This window comes from Symphalangus syndactylus, chromosome 10, assembly GCF_028878055.3.
Source record: "Symphalangus syndactylus isolate Jambi chromosome 10, NHGRI_mSymSyn1-v2.1_pri, whole genome shotgun sequence".
Taxonomy (NCBI): Eukaryota; Metazoa; Chordata; class Mammalia; order Primates; family Hylobatidae; genus Symphalangus; species Symphalangus syndactylus.
Genome location: NC_072432.2, coordinates 65,147,953 through 65,170,162, shown reverse-complemented (window position 1 = coordinate 65,170,162; position 22,210 = coordinate 65,147,953). Strand labels below are relative to the sequence as shown.

Below are 22,210 nucleotides of genomic sequence, written 5' to 3'. Positions count from 1 at the left end.
AACACAGGAATGGAGCTTGCTATGGACTGAATGTTTTTGTCATCCCCAGATTCTTTTTTGAAACCCCAAGGTGATGGTATTTGGAGGTAGGGCCTTTGGGAGGTAATTGGTCTTAAGGGTAGAGCTCTCGAATTGGATAAGTGCCCTCATAAGAAGAAACAAGGCTGGGCATGGTGGTTTACGCCTGTAAATCCCTGTGCTTTGGGAGGCTGAGTGGGGAGGATCACATGAACCTAGGAGTTTGAGGTTGTAGTGAGCTATGATCACGCCACTGCATGCCAGCCTGGATGACAGAGCGAGATCCTCTTAGAAAAAAAAAAAAGGAAAAGACAAAAGCAAGATGACCTTTTTCTGCCCTACATGAAACTGAAAAGGAAACAGCCATCTGCAAACCAGAGAAAAGGCCCTCAACAGAAACCATAAAGGCTGTCATGTTGACGTTAGACATTGTAGCTCTCAGAACTGTGAGAAACACATTCTGTTAATCTCCTCAGTCAATAGTATTTTTGTTGTAGTAGCCTGAATTAAGTGCTGAAAATTTGAATATGGGGTATAATTATCATGTAATCATTTAGTCTTCTCATTTCCCAAATACGCCTTCTGAAATGTTTGTCAAACTAAATGACTGTAGCTTACTAGGGTATATATAAAACAACAACAAAACACCTTTAAGAAATAAACTATTTCCATGAGCAATTGTTAGTGATCCCTTAGAATCAGATTAAGATTTCAGTTTTTCTTTCTTACTTAAGGCATTACTTCTCAAAACCAAAGCTACCTAATTTAGAATGGGCTTTTTTCTCTTTATTGAAAGACATCCCTTGCCATCTTTCTTATCATTGGTTTTCAAGCACTGAAAATGCAAAGTTGGCTTTTGTTTTTCAAAAGTGTGAATTCATTTAAAAGCAGAAGTATAATATGCAACCTCCTACACCACAGATACTAGGTTTGTACTTTGTTACGTTATAAAGGTATTCTGTCAAAGCCACAGTGGCACATTTTCTTTTACACTTATCCAAAATTCAAGTGATCGTATTTTTGCAATCAAGGTGTGCAACACACGAAGACTTATTAAAGCACTAATAATGCTCCCATCTTAAATTCCAGTCACCTGAGTTAATCAAATGCTGTGACTTAAGCAAGCATTCATCAATAGTGTATGTATTTCCGAAGACATTAAGGAACATTCAGAATTTAGTGTCTCCTTCAGCAAACATTAAAAGTGTAAGATATCTGCATAGATTCATTTACGTAAGTAAAATATATTGAGAATGGAATACTGAATCTCTGCTTATAGTGATTAAAAGCAGTGACTTGGTTTTTCTTTGCTATTTTAATCATTTTGAAATAATCCTGATTTTAAAATCTGTTGTTAAAACAATGTTTTGGTACACTTTAAATGTTCTGTAATGCCAGATCTGTGGGAATAAGTGCTGTGAAAAACATCAACATGAAAATAGATTTAATAAACTAGAGGATCTGAAGAGATTTTATAACTTTGAGTTTTCCTGTTTAGTCTAACACTGTACTGTTTTAAAAATAAGTAATATAGGGTACAGAATTTTTACAAAATGTGTATTTAGGTTATTTGAGTCAAAACACAGATGGACTATTATTTTTGTGAAGAACAAGACAGGATTAGTTAATAAGCTATTTACCTTTCCCAAAGGAGAAAAATGACTATATGTATGGTCATTTACAAAAAATTAATTTTCATGTATCAATAAAAATGACTTTTCAGTAATGGGAAATAGGAGGGAAAATTTCTTTTTTATAAACACTGAAGTCAGTGTTTGTAAATATGTTGATTATGTTGAAAAGGCATGAAATGTGGAATTTTGTTGGGAATGGATGGTATAAACTGATTATACAATAATTGAGATATTAACTACTTGGGGATTTAAGGTGTGAACTAACCCAAGTGTAATGTCCAAGAGTTAAATCATTTCTTGAAAGAATTATGTAGTCTGCATATACACATACCACATTATTTGCAAAATTAAAAAAAAAAAGACCTTCATGGTCTCAAAAAATTATATTTTTTTATTGTTCAAATAAAAGTGCACTGCATTACATCTGAAATATAAAAAATGTATTTGAAAAATGTTCCTAGTACAGACTTCTAAAACCATGGTATTGTACTAAACAAGCCTGATCCCCAAAACTAAATACGGAGCATTTCAATCTATATCCCCTGGCCCCACAGTTTTGAAGTCAAGAAAATATAGGAGTTTCCCCCTCCTTTTTAAATAAAATACCTCACCTAAGAAATTCAGTATTGTGAAACAACACAACTCATGTGTTGTAATAAATATTGGATAGCATCTGTTCTCCAGCAGGATTACCTTAAATAGAAAATAAACCTAGTTAACACAGGAAAGAATTAAGAAAAAAAATGTTATGTATAGAATAGTGGCAAGTCATATATAAAATACTTTGTTAAATAACATTATTACATCCCTTTTTTAGTAAAGTGCTATAATTTTATTTCATAGCTATATTTATTTGTAGGCTGTCTTTTAGCTCTCCCTTTAAAATTTGGGCATATTAAACATAGGTGGAAAACAACAAATTTATATATTTTAAGACCACTTCCTAAACTAAAAGATATGAGTGTACTGTTTACAAATTTCTGGATATGTTTGAGAAGTCATCTTTTTACTCTTTACTCAGGCTTTACTCTTTACTCAGACTGAAGAAATCATTTGATTTACTTGACAACCAAGGAACCATGTTAATATCATAAATTCTGGGTGATTTATATGAATTTTAGTTAGTGTTTATGTTTTACCAGTGTGAAATTTTATGTCTAATTAAAAAAAAAGACAAATTGATATATACATTACTTGATTTTTATGCTTACTTTCTTTTACATTTCAACCATATAATTAATTTTTCCATGAGATAGGGTAGGACACATAATCTTCTTGGATACATTACTGTTTATTGTTTCAAGTGGATGGAATATATAAATCCCACTGAGTAGTTACTGTGGCCCTGTATCTTTTATAAACAGGTTAAATGGAGACTTTATACTGTAATCTGTGTATTTATCTGTCTACCATAAATTGTCGTGACAAATGCAAAATTTCTTTTATTACTTGGCTCAAATTAACTGTCGATCCTTTTCACTGATAATATACAAGGGTAAAAAAGCAGGAAGCCTTTAAAATTGAAAAAAGAAATAAGATATTTTCCACTAAATTACTGTAAATTGAAATTTTTATGTTGACTGTTGATGACTGAAAAGCCAATGTTAAGAATCAATATCATCCAATATAAAATAGTACACTGAATTGTTTAATAAACAGAATATTAAGAGCTTGTATATGCTGACTGGGAACAGTGGTGGCTTTTTAAATTCTCAGAAAGTTTAAACATTTTATAATTAGAAGAAACCACTGGTGATGATGAAGATGGTCCATCTCTGTAGCAGCCATTACAGTGAAAACCTTGACAGAACCTTTTCACTATCAGAAAGATAATTTTACTGGTATTAGTGGTAAAGGTAAGGAGAGAAAAAAGAGTGAGGAGATAAGTGTGTATTAGTTTTAAAAGTGAGAAAAGGTAATAAAACAACATGGAAAAGCCAGAAATTTCTTCTTCTATATGTGCCTTGCTACAAATAAACCAAAAAGAAAGCAAGATGAGTATTTTAAAAGCCAATGTGGGGAAACAGCCAATGATAATGCCCATTATTTTACTTTATATTTAAATTACACCAGTAGAAAAGTTATGCTTATTAATAGTTTAATGTATGAAGGAAACATCCAGATTTCTGAATATGAAGGTACATATCTCACATTAATTTAAGTCTACATAAAGTAGAGCCTCTATACTGACATATTGAAATTTACTTTCTGCTTAGCCTTTTCTGTTATGTAAACAATTGTACATTTATTTGCCATTCTAAAACTTCAGGATCAAGTTTACATAATTTTGCTAAATTTCCGTGTTTGCTCAGAAGCAGTTTACAGTACTAAAACCAACCAGCCAAAGAACAGCTTCAACAGAAAGTTATGTCCAAAGGGGAAGAGGGAAAGAAAAAAAGAAAAATGATAAGAAAAATGCTAACTAAGGTAAAACGGATGATGATGGGGAATGGGCAGTCACAGATGTTCACAGAAAATAGGTCAGTTAGTAAGATCTTCTGCAAAAAGCCTACACACTTCAGTCAAGCACATCAGTAGAATGATTTGGGAGCATAATTTTTTTTTTTTTTCGGCCACTTGTGATTTCCTCCAAATGAAAAGGAATCTGCAGGCTAACAAGCTGATCCTCATCAGCCAAGCTGGTTCATATGCACACTGTTCATGTGAGGTGCCCAGGGTCCAGTCCACACCTATGAATATAGAGCATGCGTTTTACAAAATATATATCTAGCATATATTTTATTAAAATAAAACTTTTAAAAAACTAAGGAGGTACTCTTCAATTTGCAATATACTAGGAACTAATGGAAAAAAATGATAAAACCTTTTTTCTATTATTTTCCTACCTCTTATCCCTTAAACAGAATCTGATTTACAACCTTTAAAAAAAAAAATCATTACCTGAGCATTTATAGATTCACGGTTGTGGAAGAAAAATAAATCAAAGATATTAAACATACACTAAGCTAAAATATACAACCATTTATGTGAATTCTCAGAGTTATTTATATTACCTTTAATAAATAACCTCTAGATGGTCTTTTCACACCACTAGTAAACTTTAGTGTATAAAATCATATGATAGTCACTTTGCAACTTAAAATCTTTCATTTATTATCTGCTACCCAGTAGAATATACAATACCTTTCATAATTTTAGCCCCAAACCTGCCTTTGGTACCACTGCCCACAGCCCTCTGCTATATTGCAGCTATATTAAATTTCCTCAACTGCCCATATTCACCAAACTCTCTTGCTATCATGAGTTACCTGAATCCTATTTGTCTTTGCATTTCTTAAACACAAAATAAATGTTTATTCACTGAATGATCAGCCTTACCGTTTGAGGGCCATTATTTTCCGTGGAGCTGGAAACCATCTTTATCAGTGAGCTCCAAGAAGGGTCTGCAGCATGAGGGCCATTAAATATGGGTCCTCCAGCACCATCAGGGATAGGTGCTACTGGAGGAATCATTGCATTCCCATACACAGAAAAAGGCATACCCTTAAAAAAGGAAAACACACACATTAACATCCAAGTCATTGTTCATTTTTCCCAATATAATCAATAGCCTTAAAATTGATATTTGAAAGTTCACCTCATCCTGGGAATGTGTAACTTATCTAAGAAATCTAAAAATTATTACCCATTATATAACTTATTTTAACATTAGATTATACATATGCCTACTATATTCAAAACATTTTCTCAGAAAATCCTCCCTTAAATAACTAGGACAAAATCAGGACTTTACCCCAACTTTAGGAAAGTCCATGTAGCCTGCAGGAACATGCTGATGGAATGTACCAGAAGGAGTTACAATTCCTGTACTATCTCGCTCCATTGCTTGATGTTGTGAAAATACTCCTGGGTCAGACATCGGTCTGTGGATCATAGGATTTCCCATCCCAGGGTTACACCAGTCTACTTTGTCTGAGGGCAAACAAAGAGGCAAAACAAAAATAGGTAATATTTAAAATCAAAATAAAATATTTTGTTTTTCTAATATTTTCCACATTGAACTGTAAATTATTTCAATATAATGACCTACTTTTATATATTTACAGCAATATTTCCATGGTTTGTAGGTAGTGACATAATAGCTTAATGAAATAATCTAAAAACTTGGTGTTATAAAACAAAAGAAAAAAACCTAATTACAACCTAAAGGGACTGAAAGGAAATAGTAATATGTCCTTAATATGATGAAAGGAAGAAAAGAACATGCTTGCATTAGATATTTTCAGAAAGCAGTAATAAATAAATGTAATGAGAAAGGTCACACGGGGACAGAGCTCTTAAAAGAAGTGATTAAATATTCACAACAACAACAAAAATAGGAATACAGATCTTTTAGAAATGACTACGAGGCCGGGCGTGGTGGCTCATGCCTGTAATGCCAGCACTTTGGGAGGCTGAGGCGGGTGAGTCACTTCAAGTCAGGAGTTTGATACCAGCCTGACCAACATGGTGAAACCCTGTCTCTACTAAAAATACAGGCTGGGCGCAGTGGCTCACGCCTGTAATCCCAGCACTTTGGGAGACTGAGGCGGATGGATCACAAGGTCAGGAGATCGTGACCATCCTGGCTAACACGGTGAAACCCCGTCTCTATTAAAAATACAAAAATTAACCGGGCGTGGTGGCGGGTGCCTGTAGTCCCAGCTACTCGGGAGGCTGAGGCAGGAGAATGGCATGAACCCGGGAGGCGGAGCTTGCCGTGAGCAGAGATCGCGCCGCTGCAATCCAGCCTGGGCTACAAAGCGAGACTCCGTCTCAAAAAAAAAAAAAAAAAATTAGCCGGGCATGGTGGCACATGCCTGTAATCCCAGCTACTTGGGAGGCTGAGGCAGGAGAATCGCTTGAACTGGGGAGGTGGAGGTTGCAGTGAGCCAAGATCACCCCATTGCACTCCAGCCTGAGCAACAAGTGAATCTCCATCTCAAAAAAAAGAAAAAAAATAAAGGAAATGACTATGAAAGTTAAATACTGTTTACATTATAGTTAAATGCATTAAGTTAATTTCTAGAGAGCAGGACAGAATATCCTACCTTGATTGCCACCAATCCCTTCAAAGGACCAGATGCCACTATGCCCTACTGATGTAGACAAATTGCTCCCAATAACAGATGGAGCTGACGTTCCAGTTTGCCTGATACGTGCAGAACGTTCAGTCCCAATAGGGACTGGAACTTTCCTGTCCTGAGACACATTGCTGGGCTTTTCTGAACCTAACGGTACTGATGATGGGGCAGGAGATGGTGCACGAACTCCCGAGGATACTGACTGTGCAGAAGAATCTAGAGAAGAGATATTTTGAAATAAAATACAGGTCATCTATAGAACATGTAATTTTATAAAACCAAATCTTAAATTCAGGAGATGTTTTAAATATATATTCTCAGAAAAACAAAATGTAAAAATAATACTTAAAAATTATGCATATTAAAATTTGGCTAAAGTTCCATGACTTCAAGGTAGAATATGATGTCAATGCTGCAAAGTGTTCAACTACAAAGGTAATAAACCATTAAACTAAATAATATTCAAATGAATTAACCCTTGACATTAAGTACAATGCAGCAGTAGAGCAATAAGACATTTAAATTAAAAAACAAACCAACAACAACAGAATGGAGATGGGTAAGAATCACTGCCTGTAGTGGCAATCTCCAAACTGTATTCCTTGGGAACACTTGCTCTTTGTGTTATGATGAAAAAGAGATTCAGCTATCTAATAAATTTTGAAAACCTAGCTTAAGAAAAAGAAATAAGTTTCTTTGTTATTTATTCATTTTTTATTTATTTTATTTATTTATTTTTAGAGACACAGTCTTGCTCCATTGTCCAGGCTAGAGTGCAGAGGCACGATCATAACTCACTGCAGCCTCAAACTCGTGGGCTCAAGCGATCCTCCCACCCCAACCTCCTGAACAGCTGGGACTACTGGCATGAGCCACCATGTCCAGTTTAAAAAAAAGCTTCTTCAAATTAGAACTTTACTTTACAGAACATTATATATGCTGATAAAATACCAATAAGAGGATCATTGCCTAAGTCTGTTATATTTTATCTTGTGAGTACTTTACAGAACACGCTTTTGGTAATGAGAATCTTTTTTACTTATGCAAACAAGGTGGATTTCTTAATTTAAGACTATTCATTAGTGATTCAACTCTATACATTATTGAGAAAAACAAAAATAACCAAAATTATATTTTATGTGAAAAGCTTAAATATTGGCTGGGCGCGGTGGCACACACCTGTAATCACAGCACTTTGGGAGGCCAAGGCGGGTGGATCATGGGATCAGGAGTTCGAGGGGCCAATATGGTGTTACCCCGTCTCTACTAAAAATACAAAAATTAGCCGGGCATGGTGGCACGTGCCTATAGTCCCAGCTACTTGGGAGGCTGAGGCAGAAGAATCACTTGAACCCGGGAGGCAGAGGATGCAGTGAGCCGAGATCGTGTCACTGCACTACAGCCTGGGTGACAGAGCAAGACTCTGTCACCCCCCCAAAAAAGCTTAAATATTAAAGCACATTTAAATTAAAATGGTATAAATAATAAAGGAGTCTGAAGCTTAAAAAATCAAAACTGTTACCTGCAGATTCAACAGAACTGCAGTTGAATTCCAAATACGCCTATTATATAAGATAAAAGAAAAAGACCTATAGCATTCCTGTTGACAATAAAAGCACTCTAGAAAAAAAGCTATAAACTAAAATTCAAAAATGAACTAAAAGAAAACGATATGAAGGAACAGCATAATTCAGAATTAGTAAAACAGAAACAATATGAAAAAATCAGGAAAGTGTTAGAAGTAAAAGATATTTCAGCTAAAGACCAAATAAAACCAAATTCTGCAATTATACATGCAGTAGAAAACAGACAAAAACTACAAGGAATACACAGACATGTAAATGTAAACGCAAAGATAAATAACAAAAGCTTGTTTTTAAAAAACCTATATATTGAAAGGCCACACTAAACCTCTAGGAAAAATCAACCCAGAACAACTAACACCAAGACATAGTCAGGGCAGGCAGGCAGGCAGGAAGGAAAGATAGATAAACAAATGAATCCTGCTTTCCCCCAGGTTCATCCCTGGGAGCCTACCCTAACCTCTGTGTTCACTCTGGTTTCCCTTTTATTTCTTGTGTCCTTCTAGAACCAAAGTAGAGCAAAATAACAACAATCTTCCACATTGTTTTGTTTTTTACTAGACGGTCTCACTATGATGCCCACACTGAAGTACAGTGGCTATTCACAGGCACAATCACAGTGCACTGCAGCCTCAAACTCCTGGCCTCAAGCCATCCTCCCACCTCAGCCTCCTACACATTCTATTTTAATAAACAGAATTACTAGGCTTGCCTGCTGAGCTGCGCCGTTTAAGAAGTTTACTCTCTGCACAGATTCTGCCACCACTCTAGTCACAGTTTTTATCAGATGACCCTGTTTTCTGCTTCCTCTCTGCACAACTATTGGATGAAGGATAGGCACCCACCCAAGAATGATCCATTTTAGGCTAGTCAGTAATCTGACTGAAATGGCCTGACTTGAACATATGAGCTGAGCCAATCACATTCCTCATCAAATAATGGGGAATTAAAGGGTTAACTGGTTTAATTAATTATGAAGTTGAACCACTGATGTGCATATACAAGATAAGATTATGAAGAAGTTTAGGTGTAAAGAGAGCAGAATGCAAGAAACTGACAAGAAACAGACCATGAGTGAGAGACCACACAAATCCTCTGAGAGAGAGAGAGAGAGAGAATAGCTATCCCTAAGACGGTTTGGAAAATGGTTCTGCATAGCCTTATATAAAACATCATTTTCCTTGAGAGTCCCTGGATGGGCCTATATTCCTTTTCATGAAAAGAACCTAACTGAAATAATTTTCACATCTTTAATTATTATAATTACTTCAATTAGAAAAAAAGCAAAATTTAATTCAGAGCCATGTTATTTAAAAACATCAGCGTATGTATTAGAGAAAGGTTTCAGAGGATCGAGCGGATCTAGGTTTTGTGGGGCCTTAAGCTTACAAAATTTGGGGAACCTTTTTTAGAAGAATGAAAAATTACAAATAAAAAAATCATGTACAGCACTGGGAAGTAGCCCATAAAATGAAGTGGCCTAAGGATTTAAGTTTCATTGATATCACGGTAACTTCACCACAGTTTAGAAATGATACAGAGTCCTGAGTTAAAATTGAAGGAGCAATGTGATTTACAAATTCAAAAAGTGCGGCCACTGGGTGTGGTGGCTCACACCTGTAATCCCAACACTTTGGGAGGCCCAGGTGCGCAGATCACTTGAGGCCAGGAGTTTGAGATTAGCCTGGGCAACGTGGTAAAACCCCATCTCTACAAAAAAAATTTTTTAAAATTAGCCAAGCATGGTGGAGCTGAGGCAGGAAGATTGCTTGAGCTCAGAAGGTGGAGATTACAGTGAGCCAAGATTGTGCCACTGCATTCCAGCCTGGGCAACAGAGAGATACATTATCTTTAAAAAAAAAAAAAAAGAAAGAAAAGAAAAAAAGGTGGGCCAAGCGTGGTGGCTCACATCTGTAATCTCAGCATCTCTGCATTTTGGGAGGCCAAAGTGGGAGGATCTCTGGAGATCAGGAGTTCAAGACCAGTCTGGGCAACATGGTAAGACCTCATCTTACAAAAAATAAATACATAGAAATAAAATAAAAACATTAGCTGGGTGCTATGGCAAGTGCCTGTAGTCCCAGCTACTTGGGAGGCTGAGGCGAGAGGACTGCTTGAGCCTAGGAGTTTGACTGAGGCTGCAGTAAGCTATGGTCACACACTGCTGCATTCCAGCCAGGGTGACAGAGACAGAACTCGTGAGAAGAAAAGGAGAAGAGAGAGGAGAGAACAAAAAGTGCTTCTACAGTAAAATTACATGAAAAGAAAAGAAGGAAGAACAAAAAGTGCTCCTACAGTAAAATTACACTGCACATTTCTCACAGTTTAGTTCAGTGTTTATTAAACATATCCTGAATTTAATCAGGAAGACATAGTAGGAAATAAAACTAAAAGGCATTCTAGCAAAAAACTGGCCTGTAGTCTTCATAAAATGAGTCTTTCTTCGAAAGTTAAAGGCAGGCTCAGAGAACAGTTCTAGATTATTTGAGACTAAAGAGATACAGGAATTAAGTGTAACTTGCAGTCCTAATTAGAATCTTGGATGAGAGAAAATAATAAACTTATTGAGATAACTGATGAAATGTAAATATGCACCATATATTACATAATAATATTATAAAATGTAAAGTTTGCTGAATTTAAACACTGCATCATAGTTGTTGAAAGGAACATTCTTATATTTAGGAAACTAAGTTATTTAGGGGCAAAAGGGCGTGACATCTACAACTAACTCTAAAATAGTTCAGGAATAAAATAATTTTACACACACACAGAGGAATATATGATGAGGAAAGGAAGTAATGCAGTTTAACTGGTGAATCTGGGAAAAATATACAAGGGATCCTTGTGGTATTCTTGAAAGTTTAAAATTATTAATTACAAAGTCTGAGAGGCATAATCAAATGCAATATGTGAGCCTTGAGTGGTGGTTCCTGGTTCAAGGAAGAAACATCTATAAAAAATGTTTTGGAATAATTGAAGATATCTGAATATGGACTGATTAATTCTTACTGAATTCATGTTAACCTATTAGGTATTTGATAATGGTATCATGGTTGCATAAGAAAATATCCTTATTCTTAAGCGATGCATGTTTTTAGGTCTGAAGTGTCATATCTGCACCTTATTTACAAATGGTTCAGCAAAACAGTAGAGAGAGAAAATAAATGTAACAAAATAATTGGGAAATTTAGGTGAAGGAAATAAGGATATTCCTTGAACTATTCTTTAACTTTTCTATGGGTCTGAAATTTTTTATAACAGAATAGTTACTTGAATGTGGCAACAATAAAAGCAATTGTAATGCCCTCAATGATACACTGTATCTACAATATAGCACTATATTCAAAAGCATGTATTAAAAAACCTAACCTGGGTGGTGTGGTGGTACATGCCTGTAATTCCAGCACTTTGGGAGCTGTGCAAGGATAATTAATATTCTATATGACTGCCACTATTTGACAAACACAAGAAAAACTATGAATATATAAATTCACTGCAGGCTACAATTTACCTCATGCTTTAACTGGCAATGTACTTTCACATGTATCTCTAAAATAATTACAACTTTTTACTCTTTCATTAAGTTAATTAGGTTAACTGTTATTTATTCCAGTATTGCTAGTTAGAAGAAATTTGATAGTTTTAAAAAAACAAACAAACAAACAAAAACTGGAGTCTTATTATAACTTCCTTAAGGGATAAGCAATTTCACATCTTTACCTTGAAAACAAACATATCCAACCTTACTACAGAATTCTCTTAATTTGAGTTGAATTCTCTATTGCTGACTGATCTTCGTTAGTTTGAAAATCTAGGCATGGTGGCTCACACCTGTAATCCCAGCAGTTTGGGAGGCCGAGGTGGGCGGATCATGAGATCAGGAGTTCAAGACCAGCCGGGCCAACATAGTGAAACTCCGTCTCTACTAAAAATACAAAAATTAGCCAGGTGTGGTAGCACACGCCTGTAGTCCCATTTATTTGGGAAGCTGAGGCAGGAGAATCGCTTGAGCCTTGCACTCCAGCCTGGGTGACAGAGTGAGACTCCATTTCAAATAAAAGAAAGAAAATCTAATCACTGCTTCAAAAGTCTGCCTGTAGTTAAAAAACACATGTGATAATGTGAAATCTGTTGTGTTGTTAATGCAGATGAGTTTTTTTTTTTTTTTTGAGATGGAGTCTTGCTGTGTTGCCCAGGCTAGAGTGCAGTGGCATGATCTTGGCTCACTGCAACCTCTGCCTCCTAGGTTCAAGCGATTCTCCTGCCTCAGCCTCCCAAGTAGCTGGGATCACAGGTGCACACCACAACGCCTGGCTAATTTTTGTATTTTTAGTAGAGGCAGGGTTTTGCCATGTAGGCCAAGCTGGTCTCGAACTCCTGACCTCAGGTGATCCACCCGCCTCGGCCTACCAAAGTGCTAGGATTACAGGCGTACGCCACTGTGCCCAGCCTAGATGAGATTTAAAGGTGGACTAAAAGGATGTAATTTTCACTCAAGGGTAGAAATCTTTCTCCTTGGTAGCTGTATTCTCAAAACTAAAAGTAAACATAAATTAATAACAGGTACAAGGATTAGTTTTTTCCCCCCAAAAATGATCTCCCTCAGGACAGGCATGGTGACTCACACCTGTAATCCCAGCACTTTGGGAGGCAGGAGGACTGCTTCAGCCCAGGAGTTTGACGAAACCAGCCAGGGCAACATAGTGAGACCCTGTCTCTAATAAAAATAATAAAAATCCCTCTTAGAAAAACTTTCATATTTTAGGTTTGATAGAACCTAGGTTGATTCTAATCATTTAAATACCTAGAAATTTTTTTGAAATTCCACAGACTTCTAAGACTACAAATTACATTTTTATGGTATTAAAATTATGATGAGGTTTGAAACCTGCTGTTTTTAAGAAAACATATGCAGATTCTTACGGAATTACGGTGTATAAAACTCACCATTTGATGCTGATGAACACGGAGTCAACAAACTAAGCGGGGAAAAATGTTGTCTGTTAAAGTTAGCAGCTGCGGGTGCTCCTCCAAGGGGTGCCCCAGGTCCATACATCTGACCTCCTGAAAGGTTTGAAGCAAAGTTTCCCAAATGTGTTGAAGAAGGTGTTACAGAACCATATGGCGAGTCCATATTGACAATACCTACAATGTAGAAGGTCATCATAATTTATAATAGTTACCCCTGCAAGAAATAGACACACCTTAAAATTCTAAAAGGCCCTAAATATATTCAAAACTATTTTAGATAATTAAAAAAATCCTGGCTGGGCATGGTGGCCCACACCTGTAATCCCAGCACTTTGGGAGGCCAAGGTGGGAGGACTGCTTAAGGCCAGACATTCAAGACTGTGTCTGGGCAACACATCGAGATCCCACCTCAAAAAAAAAAAAAAAAAAAAAAAAAAGTTCCTGGCCAGGTGTGGTGGTTCATGTCTGTAATCCCAACACTTTGGGGGGCCAAAGTGAGAGGACTGCTTGAGCCCAGAGTTCAAGACCAGGATGGGCAACATCGTGAGACTGTCTCTAACAAAAAATTAAAAAAAAAAAAAAAATTTAGCCAAATTTGGTGGTGCGTGTTTGTAGTTCCAGTTACTTGGGAGGGTGAGGTGGGAGGATTGCTTCAGCCCAGGAGGTTAAGGCTGCAATGAGCTGTGATGGAGCCACTGCATGCCAGCCTGAGTGACAGAGTGAGACCCTGTCTCACACACACAAAAAACTAAACTATGTAGATAATTATAAAAGAAACAATTATCACATTATACTCTTAAATTCAAATTATAATTTACTGGGAACAAATTTAATTCTTGATTTTAGTACTTTCAGCACTAGTGGGCATTAATGTTTTAGTTAAAAAGGATCATTAGTTTTCCTTTACATGGGCTTTTTGTCAAAGTGGACTTTTGTTGCCTTTATTGATCATAAAATTAATGCAAACTTATTTAAAAAACCCAAAACCAAAAACCATATATAAAACAAAAGTGAAACTTCCAGATGTTCCTATTTCAAAAACGAATGTATGTGTATTTGTCAGAGAGAAAAAGAAGGGGAAGAATAAATGTTTACCTTTAGGGATCTTTAGATAACATTTTTTTAAAAAAATGTTTATTTTTAGGGATACAGATAAAACATTTACTCTTCCTCCTCTTTTTCTCTCTTACAGGTACACATCTGTTTTCGAAATATGTTCATTAAAAAAGTATTACAAATGTTTACACACTAAATTATTTACACAAGTAACCTACCTGATTTTAGTCTAATGGGTTAAAACTACAGAAAAAAAAAGAAAGAAAATAATTGTCAACGATTTTTTTTTTTTTAAATTTAGGAGACAGCTTTCTCTGTTGCTCAGGGTGGAATGCAGTGGTGGGATCATAGCTCACGGTAGCCACAAACTCTTGGGCTCAAGCAACCCTCTTGTCTCAGCCTCCTGAGTATCTGGGGCTACAGGTGTGCACCATTACACCTAGCTATATTTTTGTTTTACCTTTTATTAGCTTTTATAGAATACATGTCAATATTGGATTTTATGCTTGAACCTGGGAGGTGGAGGTTGCAGTGAGCCTAGATTGTGCCGCTGCACTCCAGCCTGGGCATCACGGCGAGACTCCATCTCAAAAAAAAAAAAATATATATATATATATATATATATATTTATGATATATATATATTTATAATATATATTTATAATAATATATATTATAATATATGTATTATTATAATATATATTTACAATATATATATTTATTATATATATTTACTATATATATATTATATATATTTTTATAAATATATATATATATATAAAAAATATATATGTATGTAGGATTTTAAATAGGTTTAAGGACCAAAGAGTTGTATAAAACTACAGGGCAAAAAAGGGCTGTAGATACAATTCTACAATGAAGAGATCTGATAATTACATATTAACCACATGGCCATGCTTTCCACAGCCAATACTGGAACAATTTATCATTTTTTCTTTTTTTTAAGGAGACAGGAGATTGCTCTGTTGCCCATAGCTCACCCCAGCCTCCATCTACTGGGCTCAAGTGATCCTCCTGCCTCAGCCTCCCAAGTAGGTGGGATTACAGGTACATGCCACCACACCTAGCTTTTTTATTTATTTTTGTAGAGGCAAGCTCTCACAATGTTGCCCAGGCGGGTCTTAAATTTCTGGCCTCAAATGAACCTCTTGTCTCAGTCTCCCAAAGTGTTGGGATTACAAGTGTGAGCCACCACATCCAGCCAATCTGTCATTGATAAAATGCAGTGTGAGGTTCAAAACATCACCTATATGATGCTCCTTCCTGAAATATTTGATCTGAATCTAATCATGGATTGACATAATCACTGAATTAAACTTGCCAACAGAGTCAGTGTCAAGAATTACAGAGGAAGGCACTAGAATACTTTAGACGGAGGGAGACCAAAGACACATAACAACCAAAAGTAATGTGTGAATCTTGATTGAGTCTTAGATCAAATGGCAAGGAAAAGAGACACGCACAGGCAGAAAGAATATATTTGGGAAAATGGCACTTTATGTTGGGTGTTACTATCAAATTCATTCTCATTTTATTGGGTGCAGTAACAGTGGCATAGCTGTGAAGGCAAACATTGTGAAGATACATATCAAAGTATTTAGGGGAAAAGTATCATGTTTGAAAGTTATCTTCTCATGATTTGACAAAAGATGGGGAAGAAAAGAAAATAGAGATAGACTAAAAAGGCGGAAAAGGAGGAAAGAAGGATGAAGGGGAGAGACAGGTACGACAAGACAAGAAAGGGGGAAGAAAAGGAAGCAGCAAAAGAGAGGAAAAAAGAGGAGGAAAGAAGGAAAAGGGGAGGGGAAGGGAGGGGAGTGAGGGAGAGAGTTTGAAAAGATGTTAACAAGCAGAGAATGTATTAATAAATGTGGAAATACACAAGTTATTTACTATGCTGCTTATTCTGTCCTTACATCTTTATGTGACTTAAAAAACTTTTCAAAATACAAACTATAAAAACAGATCTGAGTCTAAAATACAAATGATCAAATTATTTACATAAGAAAAGTTAAAGGAAGAAAAATATGGAACACAAAATGAATTAGTAAGAAGTAGAGAGAAGTGAAAATTAGGATCTGAAAGAGGTTTAGGAGAAAATAAAAGGACATACTTCCTATGTAATAAAAAGAGTATCTTTAACTCAAAATGACCTGAATTAGGTAATTGACTTGTAAGTTAAACTTCAATGCTAATTTTGGCTCTAATCAACTATACACTCCCTAAAAACCTTACCTTTCTTACAGAGAAGGTCTTTCTTCTATACCTTTTCAAAAAATAAGAATTTAGTTTTTTGTTCTCTAAATCTTAATTTTAGCCTTTCTGAACCCCACACCTAGATTATCACATTTTTGGAAAGGTAAAGTATTAAATTCCAACTACTATAAAAATCAAACTTAAAGCACTTCCTATGCACTGGCACATAATGATCTAAACTCTAATTATATTGATTCTATTGTTTTAATGTAAAATAAATTATTTTTCATAGTACACATAAATATTTCAGTTGACTTCTAGCAAGGAAATATTTACTGACCACGTTCATTAAATTTTACTTACATGTTACAGAAACAGGTAAAAATAACATTGAGTTCCCATTAAACTTGGAAATTTTTGTCCCAGAATGTCATATTTCCAATAACACAGACAACGAGTTGGCAACCAAGAGCCAAATACCAAATATTTTAGGCTTTGCAGGTCACATGGTGTCTGTCCCAGCTACTCAATTCTGTCATTGTAGCATAAAAGTAGCCTTATACAATATGCAAATGAGTGGGCATTGCTGTGTTTCAGTAAAGCTTTCTCTACAAACACTGAAATTAAATTTTGTGTTGCATGTTTATTCTTTAAAACTTTTTTTTTTTTTTGAGACAGGGTCCACGTGGTTATTGGCTACCGTATCAGACTGGGTAGCTCTATTTTAAAAATTATTTGAGAAATAAAAAAGATAATGCAAAATAAAACCCAATTTTTAAAATCTGTTATTTTGTATTTGTAATAAATGTAAACTTTTGGTGACAGTACCTTATTAAATTAAAACATAAGAGACTTCTGAGAGAGAAAAACATGCCTAGGCCAGGCGCTGTGGCTCACGCCTGTAATCCTAGCACTTTGGGAGGCCGAGGTGGGTGAATCACCTGAGACTGGGAGTTCGAGACCAGCTTGGCCAACATGGTGAAACCCCGTCTCTACTAAAAATACAAAAATTAGCCAGGCGTGGTGGTGCACATCTGTAATCCCAGCTACTCGGGAGGCTGAGGCAGGAGAATCACTTGAACCTGGGAGGCAGAGGTTGCGGTGAGCTGAGATCATGCCACTGCACTCCAGCCTGGGCGACAGAGCGAGACTCTGTCTCAAAAAACAAACAAAAAAACCCTGCCTGATCAGAAGGCTTATTTATGGAAAATTAAATAAAAATCTATTGTAGCTTTAAAAAAGATTTTTAAAAATAACACCATACTAAACACAAACAACAGCATCTGAGTTAACTAAATCCAACAATCTTTGTCTATATTGTCCAGTCAGAGTAAAAATATTAGAAAATGACCAAGAATTTTCACATCACTTGTGCAAATGAACAGCTGCAGAATGTCAGAAAATATAAACTCACCTGAGGGACTTGGAGCAGGTCTCTGTAATGGTGGTCTAAAACCTGGAGCTTTGGAAGTATCAGACTGATGTAAAGGATCTGAATTTGGCAAATATGAGGATTTTCCTGATAGCATAGATTCTGGTGTTGACTGAGATGAAACAACAGATCCTCCCCAGAAGGCATGAGCAGAAGTAGGGCTGTTTTCAAACAATGTGCTAAAGGGCCCAAATGGTAAGGGGGCACTGAAATTGGGAGCAATAGGCTTATTTGCTGGATGTACTGAATTCTGACAAGCACTTTGTGTACTTAAGGTCGAAGGTAGCTGGACAGAAGAGGGAACACTGTGAGGTCTTTTAATGTGATTGACACTGAGGACTGCAACAGATGAATTTTGCACTGAAGCTGAATTCTTGTGAGGGGCAGTTGTGCCATGAGGGGGTGGTCTAATAGCAGGGGTTTCCATTTTAGGAGTAGGCTGGGGGCATCCCATTGGTGTCTGAGGCATAGGGTAAGTCACTGGGGCAGTAGAAGGCACCGCCACTGGAGCAGAACTTGTTGCTAAAGGAGGAACAGTCATTCTAACTTCCGGGGGAGGAACCTGAGACTGCTGAAGAGGTGGTCTTGGTTCCTGAGAAACAGATCCCGGAGGTTGCTGCTGATTAGAATGAGCTGATGAACTCCCAGAAGAACTGCTGCTGTTTGGAGGTCTAGTGTTTGTTGTTTCTACTACTGGTGGACTACCTGCTTCCTGTTCGGAGGAAGATGCCACTTTATTTGGAGATGCTGATCCACAATCCAAAGGGCTGTTTCTAGAAACCCCTCCTGGCTGGGCTGGTGGTGATGGGGAAGATGGGGATGATACTGGATAGTGTTCTTTGGCAGTAGGCATAGGATATGTGGCATTTGTGGGTGCAGTGTTGTTGTTGCTTGCTGTGGTTGTGACTGTTGTTGTGGTGGCATTGGATGTCTTCACAACTGTGACAAAAAGCTGCCTTCGGACAGAAGGTGAACTTGGACTGCCATTTGTAGATGTACCAGGCACCGTTGAAGCTGATGAACTGGTTGTAGTTGTTGGGCTTGAAGTTAAAGAACCTGCTGAATTCACCTGAGAACCACTGCTATTCTGATTGCTATGGCGAGGCACCATGTGAGGCTTAGGCGAGTTAGTAGCTCTGGCAGGGCTCAAAGGCCTGACAGGAAAAGGACCCCAAGTAGATTGAGCTGGTGGAAAAGTACCTCCAAAGTGGGTCATGGGCAACCTTGGTGGACGGATCTGCTGGAAAGTCTGAGCAGCAAGCAAAGCATGTGCAAACTGTGGAGGAGGATATGCTAATGGAAGAGAAACTGGAAAACCAGGCCTCACATTATTCACTGGGTTCTTAATGGTTTTGTGAGTGGATGCAGAAGAAATTGCAGGCACAGTGAGTGCTGTGGCAGTTTGAGATGTTGATGACAGAGCTACAGTTGTCATTTTAATTCCCATTAAGGAAGTGTTAGCAGCAGTGGTGGCAGGTGCTGATGACCCTATTTTGGAATTTGCTGAGGAGCTTTTCAAACGATTCTTTGGAATAAGTTCATCAATTTCTTTGTCTGGATCCTTGATCAAAGCATTAATCAATTGAGTTGCTTGTCTTGTTGATTCAGTGCCACCCCTATAAATTGAGAAAAAAAAATTAGGTAGAATTTTCCCTACTTTTGAGTATGTAAAGTGTTTTTAATATGTATGTATGTACACAAACACACACACAGTTTTGTGTGTATATACATACACACATACAAACAAAGGACAGATAACAAAAGCTGGGCAGCAATTTTCTTACCATTATTGAGGTATTCTACAAACAAAGCAATAAACTCTCCTGAATTACTACTTTTATTTTTCAGAGGAATAGTAAATGACTTATTTTTCAAAAATACATTTCACTATTGTTTCCTTAGACTAAGAAACCATTTTCCTACTGTAAAATACACTACAGTTAGAAAAACCACTGCACATAAAAGCCTATGTAATCCACAATGTTATTGAAACATTTAATACTAAAAATATTGAAACAGTTAATCAACACTAAAAATAATATAAGTAAACAAGGAAAATAATACAACCGAGTAAGACAACAGTATTTTATTTTAAATCTTGGTATCTGGGAGGACTCTGTCTACTAAAAATTCATTAGTAGTTTGTCTATTAGTAGGATAATTATTGTAACTCCTCTGGGAAGATGTCTTAAAATGACGCAGGAATCCTGATAGGGCCAATAATAGCCATATAAAACCTTAGTGCTGGATCTTCAGGAAAATATTTGATATTTATGGAAACTCCAGGGAGCAATTACCAATAAAGGGTATCTGGTTCCCTCTTTTCTAGATAAGATAGGCTGTGACTACCCAACTACCCAGGGGAAAACCAGTCAGAAGGAGGACAATGAATAAAAAAGAGATGGCTACTTGCTTTCTTATTTTTGAGGTATGATGTAACTATTAGCCCTCCTATATAACGCAAAGGGGCATCTGCCTCACACAAACTTATATCTGCCATCTAAAAAATATAAAACTCTTTTTCAAAGGAACATGAATTTACTTTAATTAAATATAGCTTCTTACATTCTTATGATTTCTTAGAACATCACTTTTATTTTAAGAATATTCAGGCATAAACATATTCGATGAGTTATTCAAGATAAGTTATATCTTCACTTCAGATTCAAATCTGAACTCAAATTCTAAAGACACAATCTCAGAATAACAAATCTCAAAGGTTATTTGAGAAAGAGAAAAACCACTGCTTAAAATGTTAGAAATGTTCTCCCTAAAGTCTCAGAACAAATTTTTAAGAATGTCATATAAACGCTTTATGTACAGAAATTATTTATTTAAACCTTTGCTACACATGCCTACAAAATTCCTATAAGTCTCTAAAACACTTCACACGAAAGTGTATTAACTAGGAAAAAAGAAAACTATAAAGTTTATCTTCTCGAACACTAATAAAATTCCCATTTTAAAAAGTATACTATGTAACACAAAGTTCCACTGAAAACTCATACGGCTATATTTCATTAAGCTATAGTGCAATAAAATAAAGGAAGAAAATGTAAGAGACAAAGTTTTGCCTTATAGTGATTATCCGGTCTCCAGTCTTGTCTTTCTGTTTATCGATATCTATGTGTGCACCAGTAAACTCCCGAATAGCATTGATATTACAGCCTCCTCTTCCAATCACTCTGGATATCACAGTTGATGGAACAGATACTTTCTTTGACCTGTTCAAAAGTTGTATATATAAATTAAGATTAATCATTAACAATAGTTATTGTAATTTTTAAAAGAGGAAAGAGTATTACTAAAATGTTTTTCTATAAATACAAAATATTGTTGAATAAGCCTCTTCTATTTACTCTTATTCTAGATGAACAGAGAAAAGGCAACCAGGAGCAACAGACAGATAAGCTTTATTATAGCTTCTCATTTCACTATCAAAGATTGTTTGCTTTGTTGATTATCATTCTTCACTTGTATCGGTAAAGCACATACTACGTAGACACGTGCTGTGCTAATGCAAATACTAATGGTAAATAAGATAGACATGGGTTTCTGCCCACATATATTGACTATGTACACGCTAATTATGAAAACACCACCACGTCATGAGTGTTGCAATAGTATGCGTGTACACACACACGTATTATATATACATATACATATATGTATATATAGACATGTATATGTATATACATATATGTATATATGTATAATATATACATGTATATGTGTGTGTATATATATATATTATATGTGTGTGTGTATATATGTTGGTTGGGCATCTAATCTAGCCTCAAGAGTCAAGAAAGACTTCTTGTGGGCCCCTTTTGGTGCTTTACACATACACTTCTTTTTATTCTCTAATATATGTAACTCAAAGAGTGATGTTAAAAATTCATGACTGGGCGTGGTGGCTCACGCCTGTAATCCCAGCACTTTGGGAGGCTGAGGCAGGTGGATCACTGTATGTCAGGAGTTCGAGACCAGCCTGGCCAACATAGTGAAATCCTGTCTCTACTGAAAAAAATACAAAAATTAGCCAGGCATGGTGGTGTGCACCTGCAATCCCAGCTACTCAGAAGGCTGAGGCAGGAGAATCACTTGAACCTGGGAGATGGAGGTTGCCGTGGACTGAGATTGCACCACTGCACTCCAGCCTGGGCAACAGAGCGAGACTCCTTCTCAGGAAAAAAGAAAAAATATTCATTAC

General features: G+C 36.3%; 1 protein-coding gene across 12 annotated transcripts in view; it reads right to left on the bottom strand.

The window, feature by feature from the left end:
• Positions 1–2,020: 2,020 nt before the first annotated feature.
• Positions 2,021–22,210, bottom strand: part of ANKRD17 (ankyrin repeat domain 17) — a 187,410-nt gene continuing 167,220 nt past the window's right edge. For 11 of the 12 annotated variants that reach the window (XM_055297355.2, XM_055297356.2, XM_055297357.2 and 8 more), the window contains 7 exons: positions 21,072–21,221; positions 17,980–19,613; positions 13,270–13,467; positions 6,704–6,952; positions 5,407–5,585; positions 4,992–5,156; positions 2,021–4,342 (listed from right to left, as the gene is read on the bottom strand). In XM_055297355.2, the coding sequence (XP_055153330.2) occupies positions 4,283–4,342; positions 4,992–5,156; positions 5,407–5,585; positions 6,704–6,952; positions 13,270–13,467; positions 17,980–19,613; positions 21,072–21,221 (2,635 nt within the window). In that variant the 3' untranslated portion in view covers positions 2,021–4,282. The remainder of the gene's footprint in view (positions 4,343–4,991; positions 5,157–5,406; positions 5,586–6,703; positions 6,953–13,269; positions 13,468–17,979; positions 19,614–21,071; positions 21,222–22,210) is intronic. The other variant, XM_055297358.2, reaches the window with a different exon arrangement.